The 20,817-nt window shown below is 36.5% G+C and overlaps 1 protein-coding gene across 6 annotated transcripts in view; it reads left to right on the forward strand.

Moving 5' to 3' along the window:
• Positions 1–12,250, forward strand: part of YAF2 (YY1 associated factor 2) — a 73,856-nt gene extending 61,606 nt beyond the window's left edge. For 3 of the 6 annotated variants that reach the window (XM_046652817.1, XM_046652976.1, XM_046652881.1), the window contains exons 4-6: positions 7,092–7,246; positions 9,945–10,097; positions 10,884–12,250. In XM_046652817.1, coding sequence (XP_046508773.1) covers positions 7,092–7,246; positions 9,945–10,097; positions 10,884–11,121 — 546 coding nt within the window. In that variant the 3' untranslated portion in view covers positions 11,122–12,250. The remainder of the gene's footprint in view (positions 1–7,091; positions 7,247–9,944; positions 10,098–10,883) is intronic. The other 3 variants (XM_046652762.1, XM_046652718.1, XM_046653071.1) reach the window with 1 other exon arrangement.
• Positions 12,251–20,817: the final 8,567 nt, after the last annotated feature.

A 20,817-nucleotide genomic window follows, 5' to 3' on the forward strand; every position in this document is an offset into this window, starting at 1 on the left:
TAGTTCTGGGGCAGGGTCTGAGAATTTGCGTTTCTACAGGGCTCTCAGGTGATGATGCCCTCGGTTGGGTTGGTGGCCTACGCTTTGAGTAGCACGTTCCTAGAGGGTTAGTGTAGATAGAAGAGATATCTGAAGACTGAGTCCTGGGGCACTCCAAAATTTAAAAGTTGGGAAAGAGGGAAAGGAGCCAGTAAATGAGACCGTGAAAGAGTGGCTGGTTGAAGGCAGGAGAAAAACTGGAAGAGTGTGGTGTTCTTAGAGGCTTGTGGAGACAGTTTTGTGTGAAGGGAAGGCATGATAAACTCAGTTAAATGCTGCTTGAAAAGACCAAGTAAGATGAGAGCTTCAGTTGACCACTGGATATGGTAAAGTGACTGTTGGTGACCTTGAAAGAAGTAATTTTTGTAGAATGGTAGAGACAAAAGCCTGAATGAGGCGAGCCCAGGAGAGAATGGAGGAAAGAAGTGTGGAGAGTAAGTATATACAAATCATTTGATGCTTATAGTGGAAAAGAGAAGAGAGACATGGGGCAGCGGCTAGAAAGAGAGGTGGACTTTGGAAAGGGCTTTTTCCCCCTTTTTTGGTAAGAACTGTTATAATGTGTTTGTATACTGACAAGGTATTATCTGATAGAGGAGGGAAAATTGTTGGAGCATGAGAGAAAGGAGGTCAGTAGCAAGAGTGGTGTCCTGGAGAAGGGATCCACTGGACAGATAGAGACATGACTTTAAATTGGAATATGGATAGGGAAATTGGAGTATATGGGCACAGATGGGAGTTTGTGGAAATTTTAATCAAATACCTTCTGTTTTTCTCTGAAATAAGAATGAAGGTCACCTCATGATAAAATGGCACACATAACAGTAAGTTTTGTTCAGTGCTTTGTCCCCAGTGCTCGGAACAGTGACTTGAACTTAATGAGTGCTTAGTAAATATTTGTTAAATACATGTTAGGAAGAGTAATCTTGGATTGGAGGGGAGAAGGCAAGGAGTCAAGTAGGTAGTGTAGAAGGCTGCATTGGGTTAGGCTAGAGTGGTGTTTGTGGGAATGATAAAGGGGAGCCATTCGAATAATGTAGAAGAAAAATTGAAAGAACTTGATGTTTATTTGGCTAAGAAAAAGGAAAACTTGAGAATGACCTGTTTGTAAGCACGTCCTTGGTCTTTCAAATTAAGTGAACTGTGATTTTGTTTGATGATTTGAGGGATTTTTCAGAGACTCACTTGCTGAACGCTCTAACCTAGTTTCTATAAAGCTGATGTAGTCATCTATTTTGTCCTTACCAAGGTCTAGCTTAGTAGCTGCCAGGAATCAAGCCTGCCCTGCCGCTACCTCCCAGGAGTTTGGGGAAAGTTGTATTCTGGGCTTCGGCAGAAGTGTTTGATGTTGAAAATTAAATATATATAGACCTTGGAGTAAAAACTCTTCAAAATACTCAGCATAGATCCTTGAGATGGTGAAAGATATTGTTCCTTATATTCTATAAGTACACCTAGGCAAGTGACAAGAAGAGAGAGTACGTAGAACCTGAGGTGTAAATTTAATTGGTGTAGTGTGAATACCTTGGATCAGCGGTTTTCGAATTGTATTCCTTACAACCACACCTCAGGAATAACTGGGAGGTGTGGGGATGAGCGCTGAGCAAATGAGGGCTCAGGAGTCTGCACAGAAACTTCATACAGAAGTTGAGTTTTTTCCAGTTTTGTATATTGAGATTCCTGGTAAGATTTTGTTAGCATAATGATTTTGCTGCAAAAATAATAACAAAACATTTAAATATCATTACTATAGGTAATATTTGAATTTTGCTGATAAGGCAGATAGTGCTAGTATTAGCAGAGTAGATTGTTTTCATTATTGGAGGTGGGGAAAATCACTTACAAAGGACTCTTTCATCCTTTGATTTAGTAGTCAAATTTTTTACATTAAATTCTTCATTCCATTTTCGTGAAAAGAATAAATGGTTCAAAAGCAAGATTCCATCAATAATTTTTTCAAGAAAGTGAATCCCTGAAAGTTGGCACCTAGTCAAATCAACGTTCACACAATTGGTTAGTAGTTGTATTTATGCATCATATTTAACTGGTGTTTATGATGATCATTAATATGACAAGATGTTTATTGAGCATCTGATACATATAACGTCCACAGTACTAGATGTTGAGGATACAAACACAGGTAAGATGTGATCTTTTCCTATGTTAGGGATAAGAGTCCAGTTGTGGGGAGATAGAACACAGCCGTAAAAGGATCGATAGCATTACACAGAGTGTGGAAGAGTACAATTCTGCAGAGGGGCTGCAGGGCTTCCACACATATTTGATGCACATTTCTTTTAAAAATATTTTAACCATTAGAAAAACACAAATAAAATAACATGTTATGTAAATGTGTTCTATGCACCAAATATTAACATGCACAGAAGGGAGACCACTAAGCTAATTAATTTATTTTGCAGATTAATTCACACTTTATTTTACAATTTCAAAATAAGTAGCAAAGTCTTTATTTCTATTTCTCAAACTCGGTGAATAAAGACACATAGCCCTAGCAACACCTTTTAGTCATCATTTTCCTTCTTCCACCTCTGTCCTCACATAATAGCTTTGCTCTCAAGCTTGCTCGTTACAATCTCTCCACCTGCCACAACAAAACAAAACAAAACCTCTTTGAGCAGTTCTGTCTTTCTTTCCTTCTGATTCTCCATCATAAAATCTCAAAAACTGATCTGTCGTGTAAGACCTGTCTCAGAAAGCCTGGGAGGGGAAGGGTCTTTGAGCAGGCCAGGCTAGAATGCTCTTCAGAGGGCTGTGGGAAGAAATCCAGGGAATTCACAGGAAGTAACTATACATCCCTTCATGCTTATTAACCCTTTGTAGGCTGCATGGTACTAGAGCTCTCTGACTATGAGTCTTTAAATGACCACATTCTGGATGAATTTTTTTGCAAACTCAAGAAATGTTACATGAACAGTATATTTTTAAGGACAAAAAGGAAATATGGTTTTTCACCTGAGAGTCATTCAACAGAAGTATTGCAATATTTTGCAACAATGAACCTGAACCATCTTGTTTTACTATAGACATGATGGTATTTGTTCATCTTCTATAACATTTGGCATCAAAATTTTCTTGCCATGATTCATAAATGGACAGATGCTGAAGGGTAGGTATATCTAGTCTAAAAATGAAAATGTCTGGTAATTTTGGAGCAAAGAAAATGTCCTCTCTTCAAAAAATTGAGTTGTCAAGGTTTTCAGAATAGTGTTTTGACAATGCAAGAGCAAGAAGAAGTGGAAGTAAAGATAAGCCAAATCTATTAGAGATGTATTTGAAATCAAGAATCAGTACTTAGCAGATAGATACATTGCTAGGATTAGGCCTAATAGCTGATGAGGAGTTAGTTACATTAAAAAAACCTTTGTTTATTTCAGGTCTGTATACTTTCAAAACCAAGTTATTATGGAATAAAAGTTTGGGCTTACTATGTTTTAAAGTCTTATTAAAATTTTTAATATTCACTGTTCTTTTATTTCTTCGTAAATTATTCATAAAATGACAACATATTTTTAAAAGAAGGATTCATGGTGATGGCTGTTTTTCCTGGTGTACTGATGGTTTAAACATGAATTAAAGTTCTTTCCACCCTGTCTATATTAAGCCCCCCCTTTTTTTTAAATCACAGCACACAGTTTTGTTCTTCTTAGTGTTTTTGACAAAATTTACTTTTGTTTAGTTTTCTTTTGTGTGGTTTCTGTCTCATCCACTAAGTAAGCTCGTGAGGGCCTGGACTTTCTCTGTCTTGTTCATGGGGAATCTCCAGCACCTTACCTAGTACTTGACATGTGTCAGTGTGAAATAACATTTGCCTCACAATGTGGCTGCTTATAAAATCTTCCTTGGTTAGATTTTTGGCCTTTTATTAGGAGTGTATCGATAGACTCACAGCAGGTTTGGGTTTAGTTCAGCCTTTTTTACTTATTGAGATTTATTATATCGTTTCAATTTACCATATATTTTAGTGTCATGAAGCAAATTACTTCTTTCTGAGCTATGAATAATACTGCCTCTTTTAGAAAAGAATCAGTAATTGTTTCATGATCTTGTTTGTTTTGCCTTTCCAACTTGACAAAGCTAAGTTTGGATGAGGTTGATGAAGCTTAAAGCATTTTTCTTATACTATTTGACACACAGCGTTTTTGTTGAGAGTTGGTGAGGGTGGAGGGCAGACACATAGTTAGAAACAGCATTATCAAGTCAACATCCACCAGCCTCATACTCACATGGGAGGTCAAATGGCTCCTAAAAATATTTTATTCTAATGAATAGAAGATATCCATTAAATGGTTGTTGACATATTTCCCTTTTTTCTCATGTTACTGTAAATCAACAGACCTGCCAAACTTTATACAGTCTGTTTGGGCTATTTATAAAAGATACATAAGGAAACATAGGGATCCCCAAATTTTTGGATACCGTATTTCACAAGTTATAGCCTAATCATGACATACGTGCATATGTAGATGACAGTAGAGTGCCTTTGGGATATGGCTGATAGCACTTATTTTATTAACTAGATGGCCTTTTTCTTCTCCTTATCACAGAACCTTTGGCATTACAGGTGTGTTGTCAAAACCATGAATGAGGGGCCAGCCCCGTGGCTGAGTGGTTAAGTTTGCTCCCTTGGCTTTGGCAGCCCAGGGTTTCACTAGTTTGGATCCTGAGTGCGGACCTAGCACTGCTCATCAAACCATGCTGAGGCAGCATCCCACATAGCACAATCAGAACGACCCACAGCTAGAATATACGACTATGTACCAGGGAGCTTTGGGGAGAAAAAGAAGATTGGCAACAGATGTTAGCTCAGGTGCCAATCTTTAAAAAAAAAAACAAACCATGAATGATAAATCCCTGAACATAAAAAGGTATACTTTATAAATGATACCCTGCCCCCTATTTCCTGAGTTAACTATCTCCCACCTCTAAAATTCCCTATCTTCCAAATTTTTCTCATTAAGTAGAAAAGGGATCACCGTTAAACCTTCTTAAGATCCCTGGAGATATAAGGGCTTTCTTTTTAATAGGGCATGGTGAAGGTGGGTCAATTTCTGATTTTGTAAAAACATCATCAATAAGCTATGTATCTCCTGCCTTCAGTGAAGGATCTTAAAGCTCATTCAGCCTCTGGAGAGCAGCAGAGAGCTTTATTTCAATAATTAGGCTATATGTATACATATATTTATATTTTTTGCTGCTTTTCTCCCAAAGTTGAACCAGATCAGATAATTTTAGAACAGAGGAGCAAAGTCATAATTTTTACGTGAAAGTCAACCTTCTAACTGAAATAAGAATAAAAGAATGAAATAGTGCACATTTAGGAAAGTCTAGTTTAAAAAGAGAGAAAAAGATATAACTACTCAAAAACAGAAATAAATTTCTTAAGGCAAAAGAGAACTACTATAGAAAATTTGTTGGTTATTAAAAAATAGCAAAATCAACAACCAACAACACTAGGTACAGAGATTACATAGTAGCTCATCAGCCCACTGGTCTCACGTTTCCACTTGCCTGAAGGACAGCTTTGCTTATATTTTATAAAATCTACAAACCCACATGACCAACACCAAGTTCATCAGTCCCTCTCTTTAGTAATGTCCTGTTCTTGGCTTCCTGCAACTGCCTGTCTTAGTCCATTTGAGCTGCTATAACAAAAATACCGTGAATGGGGTGGCCTATAAACAACAAACACATTTGCCTCTCACAGATCTGGAGGCTGAGAAGTCCAAGATCATGGCACTGTCAGATTCCATGTCTGATGAGGACCCACTTCCTCACTAACAGCCATTCTGTCACTGTAACCTCACATAGCAGAAAGAGCAAGGGATCTCTCTGAGGTCTCTTTTCTAAGACCATTCGTGAGGGGTCCACCCACATAACCTAATCACCTCCCAAAGGTGCCACCTCCTAGTACAATCACCTTGGGGGCTAGATTTCAACATGAATTTGGGGGGAACACAAACATTCAGTCCATAGCACTACCCTTCCAAATTCCCCCATTTCTTTCAGTTTTGCTCCCATTTAGGAAGAATTCTTTATCCCTCTTACTCAGGTACACATCAGGTTGTACTAGCCTTCTGAAATGTCAACAGATTCACTGCTTCAATTCCCTTCCCCTGACTACACCATAGAATAGATCCTTATCATTATTACTTCATTTCTAGTTTGATGTGGTAGTCTTCTAGCTTATCTCCTGATTCCAGTCTCTCACCTGACCAATTCAACTATTGTTCTTTCTGTGTTGGTTTTGCTTGTAAGAGAGTGTACGTTTATTGAGTATTCTGTTCTTACCACTGAGAGTAGAACACTTAGGAGAATTCTAGATTCAGAACTGATTTAAAAATTGTTAATTTGTTTAACTCAACCTCGTGGTTTTATGAAGCAAATCATGGTCTACTAATATGCTTTCATTTTCAGATCAATGGGCCATATAAAAAAGCGAAAAAGATTCTAGGAAGACTCTGGAGAAATAAAACTTGTTAAATATGAAAAAGACTTGGCAGCGGTTGTATCGTAAGATTCATGAGTTGAGGAGTTAGGATTATCCCTTTCTCATGTAAAAGCTAGACTGAGGAACAGTGTCACATAATAGATGGGACCAACTTGGAGACAGATACAGGAGGGGTGGGGGAGTCATTGATCATGTTATACAAATATCCTGTACCTAACCACAGCACAATAGTGATATTCTTGAAAATCTTCGTGATTAGAGAATCCATGATTGAGATATTTAGATCTTATGGGAAAAACAGCATTGGGATACCAAGGTCATTAATGAATCCAAAGAAACCTAGAAAAATATTCAATTTTACTTAAAGGGAATAATAAAGAAAGAGAATATAAATAAATTATATATCGTAAGTTAGTAATAATGGCTACTAAATAACTAATGTCAATTTAGTGATTGCTAGAAACTTCAGGATTTCTACTCTAGGTTGAAAAGAATCTAAATTTATTTTAACGTTTGAAATTTTATTGCAATTCAATTTAATTTATTAGCATTTTTTAAAATTTATTTTGCATTTAATTTTGAGATGGAGAAAGCAACAGTACAAAATGTAATAAAGGAAGTTGTCAGACCCTCATTTGTCATGGAAGGAGGACATTCAGAAAACCCTGATACCTCAGGAGACCAAATGATGACTACACCTCAATTGCGTTTTACATCTTGGAGTGACTCTCAATTTAGGTGACTCACTGTTCACTAGGTACTAGTCTAAACGAATCTTTTCTCAACCTTGCCACACCTTTGAGCTTTCTTTCTCTTCCCATATTCCAACATAATTAAAGAAATTAATTCTTGCTGCTCTTACTTTTTCACTTATGTGTAGTGAGTGGTTGATCCTGGCCAATGAGTAAGCTTAGAGACAGTACTCCTTTGCTTTTTCTTTTTTTTTTTTTTGAGGAAGGTTAGCCCTGAGCTAACTACTGCCAGTCCTCCTCTTTTTTGCTGAGGAAGCCTGGCCCTGAGCTAACATCCGTGCCCATCTTCCTGTACTTTATATGTGGGATGGCTACCACAGCATGGCTTGCCAAGCAGTGCCGTGTCCGCACCCGGGGTCAGAACTGGCAAACCGAGAAGCAGAACATGCGCGCTTAACCACCGGGCCGGCCCCAGTACTCCTTTTCTTAAAAAACATCTTCCTTCCTCGTTAAACCTGATTTTATCATTCATTGATTCTTCCACAGACACTAAGTATCTAGTATTTATCTAGTATTCAGTACTGTGCTAGATACAAGTTATAGAGTGGTGTATAAAGCTGACTTCATCCCTTTCCTTGAGGCGTTTGTATCCTAGAAAAGGAAACAGACAATAAAATGGCAGCTCCTTCCCCAGCACTCCCTATGTTCCTTCCGTACTTAATTTTTTTCCATAGCATTTATCAGCATCTAAGACTCTATGTTTGTTGTTTGATTCCACCCACAGAGTGTTGGCTACCTGAGGGCAAGGATTTCTGTATGTTTTGCTAGAGGAATATTTGTTGGATGAGAAAGTGAGAAAGGCACATCTAATTAGTCACCATGTCCCCTTGATTCTGCTGCCTCAGCCTGTCTTAATCAACCCCACTGCTGCTTCCGAAGTTCAGCCCTTTTTATTTTTGCCTCATCTATTATTAAAGCAGCTTCCTAACAATTTCCGTGCCTCTGTTGTACCTTTTCCCTTCAGACTACTGCCAGTAATCTTTGTAAAATTCAACTCTGAATTGCTTCAGTGATCTCCCATCTTTTAAGGGTAAATTATTAGACTCTTCAGCTTTTCATTATACGGTTACTTCCCATCTTGTCCAGCCTTGCTTATTTCATTTCTCGGCCGCTCCCTGCTCTCCATCACAAACTTTATGCTACAGTAGTCCCAACATATTGCACTTCTTCAAGCTTCTTTGCAAACTGTGGTGGCTAGATTAGAGGGATCAGCACAGCCTGGAAATTAGTTAGAAAGACAAATTATTGGGCCCTACCCCAAGGCCTACTGAATCAGAAACCCTGGGAGTAGGGCTAAGCAAGCTAAGCGAGCCTTCCACGGGATCCTGATGTACCTGAAATTTGAGAACCACTGCTCTAATCTTTTTTTTAAAGTTCATTTCCTTAACAAGCTCAGCCATTAATTACCATGCTTTCAATATCGGTTTAATTTGTGTAACTCTTAATCTACATCATTAACCCTGTTTTCTATGTCAATCCTACTTTTTAAATTGTATATTGGACATCTTGCCTGGACATCCTTCCTGTTCTACTTCAGACTCTGCAGGCTCAAAACAAAATTGATTATCCAGCTACTGAAATCTGTTGTACATACTGTTTCCTATTTCCTCCTTCAAGCTTTGAGTTGTAGACTGGGCGATATTTCTCATTAGTTTCTGTTTTGTCTTGCTCTAGAAAAACAAAAAAAGATTTTTTAATAACTCTACTGACCAAAATAGGGTCAGGATTTTCCAGGCAATAAAATTGCTATTGTTTGTAGACTTTCTTGTTAAGGTGTATTTTTATCTTATTCTCCCTTACTTTTTCCCTCCCACTCCATTACCCCTCCTTGGTCTTCCTTCTCTTTCTCATTTTAAGAACTTAGAGACTATTTACTTTGGAACTTGACCTCAGTTGCCCAAGTTCTACCATGAAGCTGGAGGGATCCTTGACCGTGGGCCAATAGAGTGACAGCTTGTATTGGCAACAAAAATTGAAGCCGGGCAACATTTCACATATCTCAGTGCAGTTCCTGCAGTAGGTTCTTAATAAAACCCTTTTTACATGAATAAGTGAGTAAGTAGGCAAGTCTGAAAGGACTGGGCAGATCTCCAAAGTCAAAAGAGCATGATGAGATTGTGGCTAGAGACACAAGGAACCTCAAGGATTTGAGCAATAAGGAATGAGAAATTTGGACACTGAAATATTATTAAATGAATAAATGAAAGATTTTAAAGGAAAGAACAAATAGCCATTGTCACAGGTAGTTAGATATTTCCTTCTCTTAGGGAGGAGGGATAGGTATATAAATGTTATTTCAGTGTAAACTTTCAAATTTAATTTTTAAAATTCGTGTTTATTTATATGTGTGGTTCCCTATGAGCATTCAGTTTGATGTAGATTTTTAATAATTCTCTTGTTGATTTATGTAACAGTTATATTCTAATGATTTGGCCACATATCTTGAGCTATAACTTTTAACTGTTATTATAGTTCTATTTCTGTTGGATAGGAAAAACAGTAATATTTGTGTGTATAAATATATCTCTTAAATTGCACATCTGAATTACCTCACATACGAGGAATTTTTATACATGAAAATCATAATGTGTATCTCTTCTCATAATTTGAACAATTCCTTTATAAAGAACATGTATTTTTAAGTTATAATAATAAAAAACCCTTTCTCTTTAACATGCACACAGGAAGCCTCGACCTGTCTCCCAGTTGGTGGCACAGCAGGTTACTCAGCAGTTTGTGCCCCCTACACAGTCAAAGAAAGAGAAAAAAGAGAAAGTAGAAAAAGAAAAAAGTGAAAAGGAAACAACTAGCAAAAAGAACAGTCATAAGAAAACCAGGTAAACTTGAAGAGTGTTTTACAGCTCTTTTGAAATAAAATTAACCATTTAATATTCTCTTTTAACATTGGTATATGCAAAGTGGAAGTAAAAGATTTCATCTTCTTTATTATAAAATATTATGAAAGTGTTTTTCTGAGTTTGAAAGGTAGATTAGACATTAAGCACAGAGGCCACAAATGTAAGCTTAGATGTGAGGATGCTTCCTTTTTTCTTTTTTTTTTTTTTTACTAGATTAAAAGATGTTCATGTTTGAGCTATTTCTTTTTCACTCATAAAGCCAAGAGTGATATTCACAATACTGAGCAGATATTTGCATGGGCTTTAATCAGTCAAAATGGTCATGGGTCCAAGCAGAACAATCATGATGCCCTTATCAGTGCACACCAGTGGAGTAACAGCTCTGCATATAACTCAACCTTAGCTGTTATTAACGTCCTCTGTGGTGCAACCATGTCATTGCTGTTCTAAAACATCTATTTTAATAGAATCGATAAGCTCTCTGCAAAATTATGATAAAATTATAAATGCACAATTAAGAGACTATTAATTCTAGGGTACTACAATTTTTTCTCATTGAAGAAGATTCATAAATGATTGGTTTGCTTAATGTTAATGATTTGAAACATTTAGTTATATTTTTGTGGCTAGTTACACATAAATATAGAGCTTTAAACATAGCTGTATTCATTTTGTTATTTTTACTCAATTTATTATTCCTTATATGCTCAGAAAGTTGGTAGAGAGAAAAGCTTAGTTTAAAATTTTATCATCTTTTGTGTTTAGGCCAAGATTGAAAAATGTGGATCGGAGTAGTGCTCAGCATTTGGAAGTTACCGTTGGAGATCTGACAGTCATTATTACAGACTTTAAGGAGAAAACAAAGTCACCGCCTGCATCTAGTGCTGCCTCTGCAGATCAACACAGTCAGAGTGGCTCTAGCTCTGATAACACAGAGAGGGGAATGTCCAGGTCATCTTCACCCAGAGGAGAAGCCTCATCATTGAATGGAGAATCCCATTAAAGTTTACTTTCTCCAATTTCTTAGTCACTTCTCTCATGCCATGCAAATACACAGATTATGCCAAGAAGTACCACATTTTCATGACAAACATATTCATGCACAATCCATAATTTGCGTTTTACATGAAATAGAAATTTATTAGAATTTGTTAGATTTTATTGCAGTCTACCAAACATTTCCAGACTCAACATTTTGGTCTTCACAGTTAAAGGTGCCATGAAAATGTGGTTGAATTATTCATTATGCAGTGTTATTGGTAAGTCTATTTTCACTTTTAGTTTAGTGAATTCTAACACATAATTCTTGAATTCTCTACTATTGGCATGTAACGAATTAAAATTTTTATAACATAGTGCAAGCTGCCTAAATATGTATTATTTGAGAATTGTGAAACAAATAGTTATATGTATACAAGTCAAAGATCAACTTAATCAACTATTGCTGCAACAGGATTTTCTTAATGGTTATCCTCTTAAATACACCTGCTGGTACTTGGTGTGGCTAAATAGGAAAATTGTTATTAAATAAAGAATTTGTATGAACCATTGCCAATGTTTTTGACACATTTTACTAAATTATTGTTTCTGAATTATGTTTCTGGTTTTATCTGTTTTTTTGCTTATCTTTCAAAACATTCATTTATTGTCATGTTTACTAGCAGACTAGTAAACAATAAAACTGATTATTTAGCTTTATAATTCAGGTTTAGTGCTATTGTCATTGAACACTGGTATTTTCTGTATTATATAAAATGTTAAAATTCAAATAATTATAAGCATTCGGCAAAAAACGGAAGAGAAAAGAAATCTGCCATATTTTAAAAGCTGCAATTTTGGAAAAGCTTTAACTTAATAGTTTTATCACTGTTTCCTTGCCCCAAACTTACCCAGGGTCATAGAAGTATGAATCTAATTAATACAGAAATGGGAACTGTTGCACAGAACTGGAAAATAACTAATCTTAAATCAGTTTAATTGGCCTCCTATTAAATATAACAATTCCTATAAAATCATAGTGCCCTATTTTCAGACACAACTGCAGTTTATGCATTTATCAGTATCCTGAAATAAAAAAGTATTTACAGCCCCACTTACTATTATGTAAAATTACCAATAAAATATTTTTATGACTACCGATTTTGCATTTTTGTTTACAACTAATAAAGTATTTTATGTTGTATTTAAAAATCCAGCCTAGAAACCACACAGTACTTCTTAAATTCTCCAAGGGTCTCCTGCTTTCTCTTAGCCATTTGCTTAATGTATATCCACCAAAGGAGACTTCTGAAATATAAATGAACCTAAAGACATAACTTGAATACAAAATATCACATAAAGACATCATGGTATCATTTGAAGAAAAAAACTTGTAGACCCTGACTGATGGTTGTGATATTTGGTGGTTTCGCGTGGTAATGTGATTTTCTGTTTAATTGCAGTACTTTTTACAGGCACAATGGTACTGTCTTTTTTTGTAATATGCTAGTTGTGAAATACAGTTAATTGCATACAGTAAAAATCTGTGATTAAAACATTTATATACCTCATTCTTTAGTGTTGTTAAATGAAAAATTAAAATTTGTTTTTATTATAAGATACTTTCAATGGAACCCCAAGTAACTGATTATGTTCTTTTAAAATATGAAATTTTTTGTCTTATTTTATTCTCTGTTTTTCACATTTCAGATGTTTTTATATATATATATATATTCATTTTTAGACATAGTAAAAATTACAAATAATTGTAATAGAGAAAATATTCTAATTTTTAAGTCAAAACTATGCTTTAGAGGTACTGGGTCTTCTGATGATCATATACTTTCAGGATGTATTTTAAATAGACTGTGAGAGAGAGAAAAATTTGGCAGAAGATGGGATTTTTACCTGAATGGGGCATAGTCATCTTTCTACATAGTGGGGGAGACAGTATATCATGGAAATCAAGAGTCCTAACTGGTGTCTGGCGTTTGAATCCCTGTTGTAGAACCTAAGTGAGCTTGAGTAAGTTACTCAACATTACTTCTCATCTATTACAGAGGGCCAGTGATAATCATATCTAACTCATAGGGTTGTTGGGAGGATTAACTGTCAGTCTGTATAAAATTCTTAACGACTACCTGATACATACTAAATCCTCAGTAAATGTGAGCCTTTACTATCTTTATAGGTAAAATCTTATTACAAAAATGCTTTTTATAACAAAAATTATTTCCATGCCCTCTCGAATGACCGAAAGGAATTGTGTTCTCTAGGTTACGCTGAATTTTCTACATGCAGTGTTTGTTCTGATCCCAGACCACCCATCTTTCTGTAGTTAAGGGACCTGATGAGATGGCGTGCACTATGAGACAGGAGGAATGGACTGAGTTAGCTAGTTTGAAATTTTGTTTTCCTTTCATTAATCACAATTATCCTTGCTCCTTTTGTTTCGCCCTACCTCAAATACATTTCCAACCAGGAAACAGACCCAAATTCCATAAATACTTACACCTAATGTTAAAATATGCAAAAAGATTCAGAGCCTAGGCTTAGGCTGCATTTTAGCTCTGTTACATCCATTTACCCTGTGGTTTTAGCAGTGGGTTCTTTTAGCCAAATTCCATACAAAAAAGAGAATTTGGATGTTTTTCAGAGTATAATTATTACCTTATTTTGATATAAGTAAGAGTGAAGATATAATTTGAAGCATACAAGGATACATATTCTTAAAACTTTTTTGTATTACACAGTAGAAGTAGTTGACTTAATAACTTAAAGGTTTTATTTTTATTAAATGCTTTCCTAAAATTATAGTGATGATAGTAGACAAAGTGAAAACATTAACAAAGGAAGAAGAACCTCAGCTTTTCTAAGTCAATAGCATATTTATTGCCATTCTTTTAGAGAAAAATTCTTATTACCTGAAAAGAATGTAGTTTCTGCATATTATATGTATTAATGCTAAATGGTCTAGAAGTTTTAGTTTCCACTGAGGCCCTTATTTTACTTACTTTCTTGGTCTGCAACTTACTCTTATCTGCAATCTTTTAAAGACCTGATATAGGAACTGGGCCGTTGAGAGAAATTTCTGTACTGTACTTTGAAAATTAAGTGAAAACAGAAACGAGTGTGTGTGTGAGAAGGATAACTATAAAATAATACTGCCCCCCATGTTCAATCCCGGGCACCTTCATGTGTCTTGATCAACAACTAAAATGTAAAAAAATTGAATTGTAGAAAAGTCATCAGTGACAAAAATAGCTGAGCAGAATCAAGAGACAACGAAGGTTACAGAATACAGGATGTGACTGAACATTTTGTGAAAGCAGAAGGAAAAGAATGCCCTCACTGGCTACTGAGGGCGATGAGAAATAAGCCCCACTAATATCAAAGGCAAGCAAGGAGAGGACTGGCAAAATAATGAGGGAAGAGGAAGGGGAAAATCAAAGGCAGCAAAAGAAGTAGCAGAAATTAGGAAATAAGGCACTGGGATGCAATCTGGACAATAATAGGAAGGGAGAGAGAACAAAGAGAACTTGTAGCACGTCGTCTCAGAACATTTTAAAAACATCATATGTCATTTTTGTAATGACTCAGTCATGAAAGCTTCAGTTGTGTTCAGTAGACTGTTGACTAGGGCAGCAATATGTGTAATAACTTTAGAATAATTTTCTTCAAAATCACTTCCTTTTAAGAAGCTGTCATAGACAAGTTTTACCTTGAATTATATGAAGACTTTACTTTCCTGAATGCACATCCCTGCTAGCCCAGACAATTCCAACGTTATGTTTTTAGTGTGGCTTTGTATTTAGCTAGTGCAGCTATTCCTGCCTTTATGGAATGGACCAATTCTGCAGCATATGAAATGCCATGAGGAGACCGGGTAATTCTATGGAAAACCAAGTAAAGCTCTGAAAAGTTTCAGTGCTCTGGGACACGTTTCATGTTCTGAATCGTTTGTCGGTGTTCTTTTTTCTGTCAGTACAAGTTGTAGAGTGTGGTAGCTATTTTACTGTTGTAATACTTTCAGTGTTTTCCTGATCTGGGTTTCCTTTACATCAGTATTATTCAATTCAGTGCACATTTATTGAGTATATTTTGTGTGCTAGGCGCTGGGCTAGGGATTGGTTACAAAGAGGACAAAGATGAGGAATTCACATCTTAGAGATCTGTAAACGGTTACAGTGCCATCAGTGCAACAATAAAGATGTGTATAAGATACAGAAGTAACAGAGAAGAGGGAGTGCTTGCCACATTTTTGTTTCTAGAAAATTCAGCATGGCCTTAAGTATCCACTGAAAATGTTAAGATCTCATTTTGATAGTTGCAGCTGATGATGTTGGGTATCACTGTAGTTTTAGCCAGCTACCATTTTGAATTTTATTCACCTTGAGTTTTCAAAAGTTTAAGACTTTGAGCTATGTAATGTGAGATGATCATTTTCCTATACTAATTTGTAAAAATCAATAAACAGCTGAATGAGGTCTGCTATTGCCTTTTTGTGAAGCTATTGAGGAAACATTACATCATTCAGGATCTAAGTGAGAAATCTTATTCAGACCTGTTTCAGGAGAGGCTTTACTTCACTTGAGAAATCAGTTTGCCTTCTTGTGGACAATGCAAATCTTTGATTGATTGTCCTCAGTTTTTCCTTTGGTCGTGAGAAATCTCAGATTAAAATTAGGCTTTTAATAATTATGTAGGACTTAATCACCTGCATGTCTACATTATAACTCGTTATTCTTGGTCTATATATTTTTCTAGATTCTGATTTTTACCTACTTATGTTTTTCCTTGTGTTCTTACAAAGTTCCTTAGATCTTTTCTGTAAATAAGGCTAAATAGTAAATGTTTTTTTAAAAATTTCAAAAAACTGCTTTATTTCAAGGTGTGAGGGTAAGCCCCAATGGGAACTTTTCGGGGCAAGGATCCAGTAAAATGAGTGCTTCCTGTCCAACTGGAATTCCTGAGGAGTGGAAATAGACGAGTTTGGCAGGTCTTGGGATTACATCCAGGTTTAGATCTGCTGAGCTACCTGGAAGTAGGGAGTTTGGATGAAAGCTACCATCTCATCTTCCTATTTCCATTAACTCTTTTAGCAAGAGAATTCAGAAACTAACCTGGGTACCAAGATTTATTGATTTAGACTTTTTCATGTGTATTATTTTCACTATCCTCATTCATAATAATAGCAACAACGAAAGGAGTCTATGTTTACTTTTGGAGTCAGCAGGATTGAGAAGAGTTGGGATACTCGGTGAAATCAGTTTGAGAGAAGACTCCTGCAGGACCAAGTGGCAGTGAAAGCATTTTTTAAAAAAGAGCAGGCCTGGTGGCATAGTGGTTAAGTTCACATGCTCCCTTTTGGCACATGCTCCCTTTCGGCACCCCGGGGTTCATAGGTTTGGATCCTGGGGCAAACCTGCACACCACTCATCAAGCCATGCTGTGGCAGCATCCCACATACAAAACAGAGGAAGACTGACACAGATGTTAGCTCAGGGACAATCTTCCTCACCAAAAAAAAAAAAAAAAAAAAAGTAGGCTGAGTTCTCAGAAGAAAAGGGCAGTGATTTGGCCTCAGGCCCAAAAGGTAGCTTTTGGTCCTTAATAAGAGAAAATAAAAACGCCTATGTTTCCAGTACAGGATAAGATAAATAATTGAAGGGACACTGTAACTTAATTAGAGCAAAAAACCCCCTTTTTTTACTTTATTAAAAATAAAATAGAAATGTAAAAAGAAAACACATAACTGTCTAATGATATAATTTCGGTATAGAAAGGAATATGGGTAACAAGAATTCTGATTTTATTTTTCAGCTAAACACTGGACTTCTGAAGTGTGACGATATCAGAATTATTAATTATTTTCAGCCTTCAATTTTGGGAACCTGGGTGAGGAGAGACTTATCGGTTAAAATTGTTGTCATCATGACCTTGATAGATGGCACGTTTCGGAGAACTTGTGCTTATGTGTTTTAATTCTCATTTTCCCCATGACTAAATTTCCCTGGAAATCTAGCTTTTAGCTTTACTGACAGTAATTTTTTTAGTAATAGATTATAATCTGTATTAATAGGAATGGAGGGTTCCTGAAAGCTGAACTTGGGAGAAGTACAGGGATATCCTTAGTCCCTGCCCCACCCCGCTTCTTCGCACTCTCTCTCCCTTGTGGATGGAAATGCCAGCTAAATTCTGGGGTCATATGGGACCTAAGGTGTCCACATTCACTGGTTCTCCATTGCCACTTCTAATCTTGTGGACTCAAAAGCTCAGTTTTTTGAGAATGAAGAGAAGCACTTTCCTCTTTTATTGTACCCCTGGTCCTACTCTTTTCCCACATTTACTGGTCTGAACGAACTCTTAAAATGAAAGACTTTTTGTTCAAACTGACAGCATTAGTTTTCAACTTTTTCCTCTAGTCCAACACGGTCTCTAGAAAATGGACTGTGGAAAATGGAGAAATTTCACTAGAGATGAACTGGAGGAAAGAATGATTTTCACTTTTAGTCTGAGTTACTCATTCTTTGTGCTCTGCAACTAATCTGACTTGTATTTCTCAGTAAGTTTTATTTGTTTTAATTCCCAAGACCGGTCTAAGAGGTTTTCATATAATATTAATTTTTTTCCCTTTTTACTTTTATGTCTAATTTGTATCATTCAACTTAGCATTTATTTGTTCATAGAGAAAGAGCATGGTATTTTGGGGGAAAAAAGTGTGCTTTGGATCCTCAAAGATTTCTGTTCAAATGTTGGATTTTCATTATTAGCAATGTGGTGAACCGACTTGTATGAATTTCAGGTTCCTTGCTTTTTAAAGGAATAAAATATCTCCTACTTCATATAAATATTTTAAAGATTACATTAGATTATGCATAGACCTTTATAAAGTGGAAGTTAAAAGTTTTTGAACTTTATTCTTAAAAGGTATAGAATTTACCTTTTTACCCATAGGATGTCTTGTTTTTAAAGAAGTACTGAGGGGCCGGCCCCGTGGCCAAGTGTTAAGTCTGCAGTCCACTTCGATGACCCAGGTTTCACCAGTTTGGATCCTGGGCGTGGACATGGCCCCGCTCGTCAGGCCATGCTGAGGCAGCATCCCACATGCCACAACTAGAAGGACCCACAACTAAAAATAGACAACTATGTTCCGGGAGGGGCTTTGGGGAGAAAAAGGAAAACTAAAATCTTTTTTAAAAACAGTAGTACTGAAAGGTAGACCAAAGTAGGAAGAAATGTTGAGCAGGACCCCAAATTTACTCTAGAGTGACTTAGAGAAGACTTATAAAAAAAAAAAAACACTCATTAATTGAATGTCTATTATATATCCAACATGTATTAGGAACTATAAGAAAAATCAAGATTAATCTTTTAAATATAAGATCCTTGCGATTTGGGTTATCCTGAATCCAAGAGTTCTCCAGATCATGGAGGAGGTTGCTATCTCCATAATTTAAACCACAAATACTGCTACTTTTAAATTTCTTTTCATCCACCTAAATTTGCCTTTTTGCGAGGAGGAAAGGAAGATCAATACTGATTAAAAATTTGCATATAGCCAGCCTGTCATTAGAGAATTAAGAGGGTGCTCTAGGGATGAAAAAATAGATTTAGGAATCCATACATACACACAGTAAATGAAAGAAATACCTAACGACTATGACATCGAAAATATTTTAAATTTTCAATACTTTAAAATTAATTTTAGGAGTATCAGAATGTAATGTGTGAATCCTGGAAATGATCAGAAGGCCAGGGTCACAGCTCCTTATACTCTACGATAACCAGTTAAGACAGTGTGGGTGTCATACAAAAATCATTTCTATTTTTGGAATGCCTTATATATTTTTTTAACAGAATTTCCTTTTTAATTCCAGTATTAAAAGGAACCTAGGAATGATATGGTCCAGAACCCTGATGTCAAGTAAATGGATGATTCTTCTGGGTATGCTCTTCCCATAAATTGTTGCAGAAATGAAAACTGCCATTCCAGTATTGTAACAATCTGTGGGTCATTACTTATTTTTACTACATTTAGTTTCTTTGTTGAAATAGAGAACAGTTGTAGTCAGTATCTTTTTAAATTAAACATCCTTTATCTGAGTACTAGCCCTTATTCTAGTTTCTTGGTACCGTATCCTTTAGTTTTCCCTCTCAAAATCTATTTTACATTCTTACAAATGTTTTTATGATCCATCTTTGTACCTCGATAAGTTTTATCTTTCTCTAAGAGTTGTAAGGTGTAGTGGAAGGATTAACTTCATATTGCCATTGTTTTTACTTGCCTGTCTCCCCTTTAAAAGGGCAGTACACTCTTGCCCCTTGTCTGGCATGTAGAATATATTCAATAAATGTTTGTTGAATGAATAAGTATATGTTTTCATTCTATTCACACATCTCGAGAGCATGCTAGCTTTCATTTTTTTTTGTCAGGTAAGGCAAGAAATTTAATCGTTATAGGGGAAGAAGCTGAGGCTTAGATTTGTCCAGTGACTTTCCTCTGGCCACAGAGCCAGCACTTTTTTGTTGTGGGGATTCCAAATGGAGAACTGCTAAATTACACAGCGTTTCCCCACTTGATCTGAGGGCCAAACTCTTCAAAGCTCCAAATGTAATTTGAACAGTTTAACAGCATGATTTTTCTCCATGAAATGTGTGTGTGCATGCATGTGTGTACGTGTGTGTGTTGACTTCCCTCTTTGACACTGTAGCTCCTTTCTGGCTCCAGCCTCAACCTCTGTCCCAGCCTCCACACTGCAGCCAGAATCTGCTCTCTCAAATGCAGATGAGATCATGTTACTTCCTTAAAAACCCTTCCGTGGTTCACCATCGTCTGCCAGATTAAGTTCAAACTCCTTGGTATACTAAACAAGGCGCTCAAATATCTGGTCCGTCAACTTCTACTCTTATCCTCTCATCATATCCTCTCTTGCGTTCACTTAGCTGGTGGCATCAAACTTCTCGCAGTTCCTCCAAGATAAGAGCCTGTTTCATGGATCCCTCAGCCTAGAAATACCTCCTTTACCCACCAAGACCCTAGGGCCACTTTGCTATGAAGTCTCTTGAATCCTTTTTGTGTGTGTGCCCACACCTTTACAGGCTTATATCCTAATGTCTGGATGGTTGTATTGCACTTATTTCCACGTATCCACTGTGCCAGCCCACGCCTGAACTAGGTGTCTTCATACCCCAAGGTACTCACACAGTGCTCGGCACCTAATGATGCTCTATAAACCTTCAATAAGTGAAGGCAGTGGAAACGTGTCTGAGGAAGAGGGAGAAGACATGGAAAGCTAAGGAGAAAACTCTTTAGGAAGAATATTAAACAGTTTTGGGCATGCAAATGAGTTGTGAGGAAGGTCAAAAAAGACGTAAAAGGAAGGACTTCAGCTTCACAGGCACTTCCAGCCTTGTTAAGAGGCAGGATATGCATACTTAACAGCATTAGGAGATAATTAGATATCTGGGTGCAAATGGCTCGTTCAGACACTTACAGAAACTTAGAGGCTGGGGAAGTCCCTGCTGAGGAGGATGGAGCTGAAAAACGGCTTAAGCAAGTGCCTTCTAAGTGCAAGGTGTTTTTCGTGCGCTAAGCAATTTAATCTTTCTGACTAGTCTCGGATGAGGATGTTATCTCCATTTTAGAGACGAAGAAAGATGCTCAGAGAATTTAGGTTGCTCAGCATCACAAACTACCACGCGGAAAGCCCATCCTTTG

The sequence above is a fragment of the Equus quagga genome, chromosome 1 (assembly GCF_021613505.1).
Source record: "Equus quagga isolate Etosha38 chromosome 1, UCLA_HA_Equagga_1.0, whole genome shotgun sequence".
Taxonomy (NCBI): domain Eukaryota; kingdom Metazoa; phylum Chordata; class Mammalia; order Perissodactyla; family Equidae; genus Equus; species Equus quagga.